At 30.4% G+C, this 8,395-nt stretch overlaps 2 protein-coding genes across 2 annotated transcripts; one reads left to right on the top strand and one right to left on the bottom strand.

Moving 5' to 3' along the window:
• The first annotated feature begins 1,426 nt into the window (after nucleotides 1–1,426).
• Nucleotides 1,427–6,897, top strand: LOAG_10540 (hypothetical protein). The gene is made up of 12 exons (XM_020448184.1): nucleotides 1,427–1,587; nucleotides 2,349–2,547; nucleotides 2,904–3,121; nucleotides 3,691–3,791; nucleotides 4,081–4,203; nucleotides 4,707–4,820; nucleotides 5,372–5,445; nucleotides 5,575–5,726; nucleotides 5,812–5,868; nucleotides 5,961–6,070; nucleotides 6,233–6,310; nucleotides 6,539–6,897. Exons 1-12 carry the CDS (start codon nucleotides 1,512–1,514, stop codon nucleotides 6,770–6,772), a joined length of 1,536 nt encoding a protein of 511 aa, XP_020301649.1. The 5' UTR covers nucleotides 1,427–1,511; the 3' UTR covers nucleotides 6,773–6,897.
• A 344-nt stretch (nucleotides 6,898–7,241) lies between these two features.
• Nucleotides 7,242–7,768, bottom strand: LOAG_10539 (hypothetical protein; the record flags this gene model as incomplete). The annotated part of the gene is made up of 2 exons (XM_003146063.1): nucleotides 7,242–7,399; nucleotides 7,732–7,768. Coding segments are annotated over 2 exons (195 nt in total), but the record flags the coding sequence as incomplete, so codon positions are not given.
• Between the last annotated feature and the right edge of the window lie 627 nt (nucleotides 7,769–8,395).

Raw genomic sequence — 8,395 nt, 5'->3', positions numbered from 1 at the left:
GCTACAGAAATTATGTTCCCAAAAAAAAAAAAAAAAAAAAAAAAAGAATTTATGGCATTATTTATCATTAGGTGGCAGAAAATTATTGCAACAATTTAACAAGAGAATTAAATCATCCAGGAAAGGGAACAACAATCACGTGTACTGTTACGTTGCAATCGTCGTTCTATCAACAACGATCACGTGAACTGTTACGTTACGACTACCGTTCTATCAATAACGACTACGTGGGATTGCTATACTATAAGCGTTATTTAATTTGCTGTTAGACTCGAAATATCTCACAAATAATATCTCTAAATATTCAATAATATGCAACATTAAATTTATATGAAACCGGAAAGAGATTATAGGATGCGAATGATTGTTAGGTTAAATTATTCATTGCAATATAATAAGCATATCCACGTGGGTGCACGTGTATACGTGTGTGGATAGGCACGTATTCCGGACGTAACACAAGAATTCATTAATGAAATGAAATTATTAAAAACGAAAAAACAATGGAAATAGCATTTCAAGTTGATCATAACATTCTTTCTTTCAAGTAAAACATGTTGAATATTTCCCCAATGTTAACTATGAGTAGTAAGCAAATTTTAGAAATGCTAAAAACAGAATGTAATTTAAGAAAAAAAAAAAAAGTAATAACAGTAACTATGGTCGTTATGAAAAAACAAAAATGCATAAAATCGATAAATAATAGAAATATTTTCTATTCAAATAAATTATCCTAATTATTATTTAGATAATTACAAATAATTATCCTAATTATTATTTAAAATTATCGGAAATCAAAATTTTATAAAAGAATTACTACAACAATGAAATTAGCAGAATGTAAACAATAAACAATTAAGAGAATGTATCAAAACAAATAAACAATACGAGCAAATCTTTGCGACACAAATTTTACAATCATTTATCAAAAAATTCATCTCAATAAACTATATTACTATGAAAGTAATAGTAATAAGAAAATACCATCATACCGGAATATTTCTCTTATCTCCGGTATTTCCTAGGAATAACTACACAACGAATTCCCGGTAAATATTCCCGACATATGGGATATATTCCATTTCTCTTAACCATCTCACATCCTCTTTCTCATATTATTAGTAATCTATCAACATCACAATCACTAATTATTTCCATCTTTAATCTCCCCTCGTATTACATCTTCCCTTGCCTTATGTAAATAATTTTCAACCAATCCCTCCAAGCATCTCATGCATATACATTCGCACTCATTTCAATCCCTATTTCTCCGTTAAACCATCTGATCTTTTTTTCCTTTCATTTTCTGCCTATAGTATTTTACATCTTAGCAATCTTTGACATCTCCTCAGAATAACACTCTCTTTTATTAAAAGCGAAATCATTCCAGCAATTAGCGAATGGATCTTAATTCAGATTTATTATGGTCCGTTGAAAGTTGAACGTCGTGCTTATGGGTTTCGAATTTTCACTCAATGATATGATATTTATGTTTTGTGGTTGGACCGATAATGGATACTAGTGGTATGATCAATTCGGTTTATTTAACCGATGAATATCTTGCCGAATTCCGGAAGACTATGTCCGGTTTGTTTTTCTGTCAGCTAAGTATCTTAGCTATTATCCGTTTCTTTTTTTCATTCTTTAAAATTCGACAAGTGCATATCAGAAATCGAGATTTGCTCTTTTCGATTTTTATTGGTAGTGTATTTGTACCATACTGCATGGAAAGTCAGTGATAAATTCTTTATGTGATGCAATGTTTGTCAAACGATGAACTGGAAAAAATGTTCCTGTTTCAGTCCCTGCTTTTCGGTTTTCTAAAAGCTTTTGTTCAAAAGTCCTGAAAATTCTAATATTTCTTCAAGAAATTGTTTTAAAAGCAAATAGCATTTGGCCTAATTGGATCCCATAGAATTTTAAGTTCAAGTCCATGATCGTTTTGACGGAAGCCTAAAGATTTTTAGATTTGAGTTCCGGATCTTTCTAATAGGAGCTTGCAGGATTTTTGGAAATCTCTAATCTTTTTTCCAAAGAGTGTGTAAAATTTTTAGATATAATAAAAATTCTCGTTATATAGGATATAATACCAAAAGTTATGCTGCTCATTCACGTTGAAATATTATTTCACTTTCAGTTATGTTTCTGTCCCACACCGTACCTAAAACTCCATTTGAACAAATGAATCATGATTAGCTGGCAAAATCCCTCCATTACTGCAATAAAAAACGAGAATTACAGAAACACTTGTCCGATATTGAGGGTTGAGTAAAATCTTTTCCCAACATAAGTGTTAATTCTGCATTTCACTGTCCGAGATGAAACTTCTCGTTTTTCTTTTTTTGCAGGTGAAGGCCAATTTTCGAAGCCTTTTCCACACTTTTATCTTCCTGACTTTCTGAGCAGTAAGGAGTTTGTAACCGATCTACGGTCAGAATTGAAAACCGTGCAATATGATCGTAAAGAAAATGATCTTTATTCATTGGACCAAACAGTTGATTTATCAAACTTCGATGCTAGCAAATTCCCAACGTTGACAAAATTCAGGCAAGGATTTGTTTACTTCTAATATTGTGTTTAAAGTGCAGAAGGCTTTTAGAAGAATTCCATACGAAAGAAATATTAACAATTGGGCAAAAAAGTTTGAAAACTTATAAAGAAGGGAAGGAATTTTGCAATCTATCCTAGGTTAATATTGAACTTTTCTGGCAAATTTAGAAAATTAACTAAGCAGCATCAATACTACTATTACTTGGTATGATTTTATGGTGAGCATCACCTTAAATGGATGTTTTCTTAAAAGACATACATGTCAGTTTCATTTCATTTAATCTACTAATCAATAGTTCTGGGAAATTCAGTTCCCCAAAATAATTCCAATTTTAGTGTGCTTACTTTTTTAGGAATTTATTTAAGACCGATGTTCTACATTGGCTGCGTAATGCGTCCGGTGTTAATCTAAACCCTGAAGTGGCAATAACTAGTAGTAATTATAATTATACCGATTTACTCCTACCACATGATGATCAATGTGAGGGACGGAAATTTGCTTTTACACTTTACTTGACACCAGATTGGAAGGAAACTGATGGCGGACAATTGTTATTGTATGACTGTGACGGTAAAATGATTGTTTTATTGAAATTTCTGATTTTATGCCCTCAAATTGAATCAGCATATCACCCTTGAACATCAAAACTCGTGCACTATTCTCCTTAGTTCGTCATATTATTGAAATTTCTGATTTTATGCCCTCAAATTGAATTAGCATATCACCCTTGAACATCAAAACTATTTAATCAGTCAGTGCTTCCTTATTAACTTTAAAAATTTGCTAATTGCTTACCTTACATTGACTGTTTTCACTACATGTGCACTATTCTCCTTAGTTCGTCATATTATTTTAGTCAGATTACTTTGATATTTAGCAGAAAAAATTTGTTGTAGTATCCAAATAGAAGGAGAATCAAGGTATCGCTTATAGAGCTTATTTCCAAGTATTAGAAGTTTTATGCTTCATACTAATTCGACCTTGGATGGGAAAATTTAACGAAGCAGCTTGATATTAATATTAAATTTATCTCACGTTAAAGATGTATCACATTTTAACTCATCAAATCAAATGTCAAACATTCTGATAATACCTAATGGTATTATCAAAGTGCACTTGTCAAACATGTCATATTTTAGATAATAATGATCCTATATCGATTGCCAAAATTACGAATCCAATGGAAAATATGCTAGTGATGTTCGAAGTATCACCACGATCATGGCATATGGTCACTGAGGTATATTTTTGCTATATTCATTTAAATAGAGTTACTTTAATTTCATTTTGGCTATCACTTCATGTTTCCTTACTTAGTCTTGCTCTGTTTTGATTTGCTTTTACTTTCTTTTATCTGATTTATTCTTTTCGCTCTTCATTTTTCTTTATTCCAATTTGTTCCATTGCTTTTTAATTTATTTTGCAACACTTTATTTCATTATTCTTTTTCTACCATCCTTTACATTTCTTGTTTTACTTATTTTACACCATTAGTTTTTAATATTGAAATTTTTATTCCATAAATTTAGGTACTTTCGCAGAGAGGACGCCTCTCATTACACGGTTGGTTTCATCATACTGGATATAATGTTTCTGATAAAGTAAAGTTGTCAACTCCTGAAGGAAAACTAAAACCACATATGAATATTACTGTGAGTTATTAATGATCTCATACAAATGAAGTTCTTCATTTCTTTTTTTCAAATTCAAAAAAGTCGTTTAGGATGTCCAAGAATTACTGATTAAACAAGTCATTCAGTTCATTCAGAGTTATTTCACTGCTTTACTCCCTGTTATTTTAGTGAAACAACTATACTGAAAAAGTTGAACTGGATGATTTGTTCCGTCATAGTTGCTCAATCAGTAATCTCTGGAACATTCTGAATGACTCCTTTTTATAGATAAAACTTGCTTTATACTAGAAAACCTCTCTTACAACGTATGTTACGACGTTGGCTTCTAGAATGTAAAATTTATTCTGGATTATTGGTAGATTTGGTAGGTTTTGTAGTCCAAATATGTAAAAAAGAAGCTGGTGAAGATAAACAGAGGAAATAAAGGTATATTTTGGTCAGCAAAGTCATTGCATAAATTTCTATGCAATGTATTTTGAAACCAAAAATGTTTAAATCATTCAGAAATAAAATAATTGTAGTATGAGGAAGTGCTAGAGTGGATTAATCCTGAATATATCGATCCCTTGCAACAATCGAAAATTCAGTCGATTTTCGAAGAGAATTCTGAAATCAGTTTGTTTCATTTCATCCGCGTGAGTGTTTTTCTACTGATATTCACTCATTGTGATGTGTATCTGTAAATGAAATAGTTTAAAAAGTTTTCATAATGGGACAGCAAGTTTTCAAGCACAATTTTTTATGAGTGTTGCAGGATTTCAGTTCATTTGACCCTATGTTTTGTCTGTTTGATAATTCTTGAGAAATCCTGGTGAAAAAAAAGCACAACTTGTAAGAAATGCTAAGCAATTAATGTTTTCTTTAAAAAAAATGCATTACTTGTAGGAGGGTGAAGTCGTGACCGTTACCGATTTTGATGTAAATTTTTGCATTTGCACGAAAGAAATTAACTTTTATGATTAAAAGTAAAAGTTTTATGATTAAAATCAAAATTTTGCGGTGGTTTCTTTTTGAGGTTTGAACAGATATTGCAATTATAATAATATAGTAGGAGAAGTAATATTCACAAATTGTTTTTCAAGTTTTTCTGCGATGATTTCTGATTACAAAGTTAACGGGGCAAATTTTGGGAACAGTTGTCTCTGTTGAACTGTTTCTTATTGCTCATCAATCATTCAGTATTTAGGAGAATAAATTTGAATCAGCTCTGCACGAATTAGATAGCGCATGTTTCGAAGATGTTGGACCCCTTAATAAAAGGTATTTAATTTTTGCTGTTATGATTAGCAGTGACAAATTCTTATTATTTAATTTTCTCTAAACTTTGTTTTTCCAAATTTTGTAATATCAAGCTTTTTTTCTTTCAGAACTTAAACTTTTTTCTTATAGGAAAATGGAACGCTTACGAGAATATGCTTTGCCATTAGATAGCAGTTTACTCTCTCTTTTACGTTTAGTGCGATCCCAGGCAATGGCATTACTCCTCTCACAGTGGACTGGTCTACCTTTACATTCTGTTGATGATTGCGACAGTGAACCAGGCTTGTTAATTATTAGTAAAACACTGGTATGATTATGTGTGCTAAACCATCCTGTTCCAGTTTTGATCCAACAGCGCTTTTTCAGATATCAAGAAGAAAAAGGTTGATGGAAACGAACGCGAGAGTGTTACATTTCATGATGGTAGGAGTTTCTGCTGTACATTTAGAAGTGCTTTTTTTCTTAAAAAATCATTTCAGATGTGCTTTTTTCAGCTTCCACCTAGAACTTTTAAGGTATCGAGTGTTGTTCCTCAGTATATCGAATTGGAAAAGGTTCTTATACAATGGTCGATGATGAGATTGTTGGTGAAACAGAGCAGCTCGGTTGTTGTTTAGATTTTAATGTAACTTTTTTGTTGAAAAACCCATGTTGTTTCTTCGTTTAGCTTTTTTTTTGGTTCCCATCCATAATGGTCAAATAAAGGAAAGGAGGTCATGTACCACTGGTTAGAAGTCAAAGATCAGTAGTTATTCCTTCGTATAAAATAAAGCATGGAAATTTTCAGCTATTTTTATTTGCGAATGAATGGGATGATGACCATGGAGGATTCATAAGCTATTTCACCAAGAATGAAGAAGAAGAGGTTTGTTTTTGGAATATTGCTTGTTTCAGTTATAATTTCCACTTCATTATATGTCACTTCGAACTCGTGACGTATATTTTCACCTCCACCACAGGTGTCGTGCTAATGACATAGTTAAGAGCTAGATGCGGTGTTACGTGGAAGACCTATGCTGTTAATTGTCAAGCCATTCCATTTAATTAAATTATGTACTAACATATGTCATCTAATATTGTGTTTTTATTCTAGGTTCTACGGGTATCTCCAGTACGGAATAGCGTTGCTTTGGTATTTCGTGAACCTGGGGTATATCCATTCATAAAATATGTGAATTGTAAAGCAGGAGACAGACATTATTATGTGATTAGCTCTTCTTTTTACGGTTTTAAATTGGATGGTTGTTCTACTGGGAATAGCGAAGAGAGTCTGGAAAGTGATCATGAAGCGGAAGAAGGTGATGGAGCTGGACCCAGTTGTGTTTGATTTGAATCTGCTTGAAAATTTTGATTTGAATTTTAATTTGTACGGGTGAAATAAAGTCTTTCTTGTTTGACCTAATCAGCGGGATAATTAAAATAAATATTTGATGTGGATAAATTCGTTTCTCAGTTATTGCTTAGCTGTATGCAAAATACACATGGGCTACTAATAAACGATATTATTGCATTAACAGCAATTCGATCCGTGGAATCATACTTAAGTCACTCAAATAAATCATGCAAACAAATGTGTTTTCCTCGTTTTGTTATATTTAAGTATTTTGATGTTGAATTATTATGTTCATAAAGCATTTTGAATAAATTTATTGATTTAAAAATGTGACAACTATAACAGTTGAAGTTTTTTCAAAGATTTTTAAACTTTTTAGACTTTCATTTCCAGAAACTATAAGAAGCGAAAATGCCCATTCTTTGTTAAGGTTAAATTCGGTAAATGAAGGTGTAGAAGAATTTCATAAATGTTGTGGTCCGACACAAAGGCATGTTTTACGACACCAAAGAAATCGTGTGGCATTATTTGAAAGACAATATCCTGCATTTGCCCAATTGCTACAATTAGTTACATTAAGTTCGTCTTTTTCGATACTGCAATCCATATGGAATGGTTTCCCTGAAAAAAAAGATTTTTGAAAAATCGATTCTTCCTACAGTTCTTTTTTTTTTTTTTAATTTGAAATCATAAAATGATAATCATAATCCACTTATTGAATTCATCTTTTCTAACCTTTATTTCCTATTTTCAATTATTTAATTTCCGTTGTATGTTTTAGATCACTTGATCATTTTATACTATTCTAAATCATTTAATCCTATAATGCAGTTTGTTTAATTTTTATTTTATAATTCAAATTACTTAATCTCTATTCTATATCACAGATTATCTCTTTACAATATTTCAGATTATTTAAGTCTCATTTCATACCTAAAACTTTCACCATATACTTTTGTGGTATTTTATGTGATCGAATACAATCCAAACCTGCATGATCTTTGAAAATGTATGCAAATTAAATTTCCTCATCTATACATTCATATCAATAAATCATCCCTTTTTAAAAATACCAAACTAATTCTTATCCTATCAAAAATTCCTCTTTTCTTCCATCCAAAATTGTTTATATTTATTTTATTCTTAAAAAAAAAAAAAAAGAAAATCAAAAATCAAAAATATCTTGTCCTAATCAAATTAAATGGCAATACATGATAAAATGATATTACATTTAATTCCTAATTACAGTATACCTTATATTAAAACAAATGACTTATATTTAAGTGATAATTAATTGATCAAAGTGGATAAACTTACAAAATGATTGTTTATTGGGCTTCAAAAAATTCATTTTATAATTTCTCACTATTGTTTTTCTTGTTGAATCTGAAAATTTTTTTTTTTTTTATTTAGAATGCTACATTATTCGTAATTTAAATTTCACAAAAATTTTATTTGAAATATTTTTTATTTCAAAGAATAATATCAATATTATAATTTTTGTAAGTTTAAATCAATCAATTTATAAATGATTTGTCATTTTGTCATTTCTTTTCATTTATCTTAAACAGCATATATTTTCTTTTTTTTTTTTTTTTTTGCAATTAATAAGATAAT

Source organism: Loa loa, assembly GCF_000183805.2.
Source record: "Loa loa unplaced genomic scaffold supercont3.665, whole genome shotgun sequence".
Classification (NCBI taxonomy): Eukaryota; Metazoa; Nematoda; class Chromadorea; order Rhabditida; family Onchocercidae; genus Loa; species Loa loa.
Note: the sequence above shows the minus strand (reverse complement) of the source record. Positions and strands in the feature narration are given on the sequence as shown.

Excerpts from the sequence above, each read along its gene's own strand:
- LOAG_10540 (XM_020448184.1), top strand. The coding sequence starts at position 1,512 with ATGGATACTAGTGGTATGATCAATTCGGTTTATTTAACCGATGAATAT. Across the intron at positions 3,122-3,690 it reads GTTATTGTATGACTGTGACG|ATAATAATGATCCTATATCG; the intron begins GTAAAATGATTG and ends GTCATATTTTAG. Across the intron at positions 6,311-6,538 it reads CCAAGAATGAAGAAGAAGAG|GTTCTACGGGTATCTCCAGT; the intron begins GTTTGTTTTTGG and ends TTTTTATTCTAG.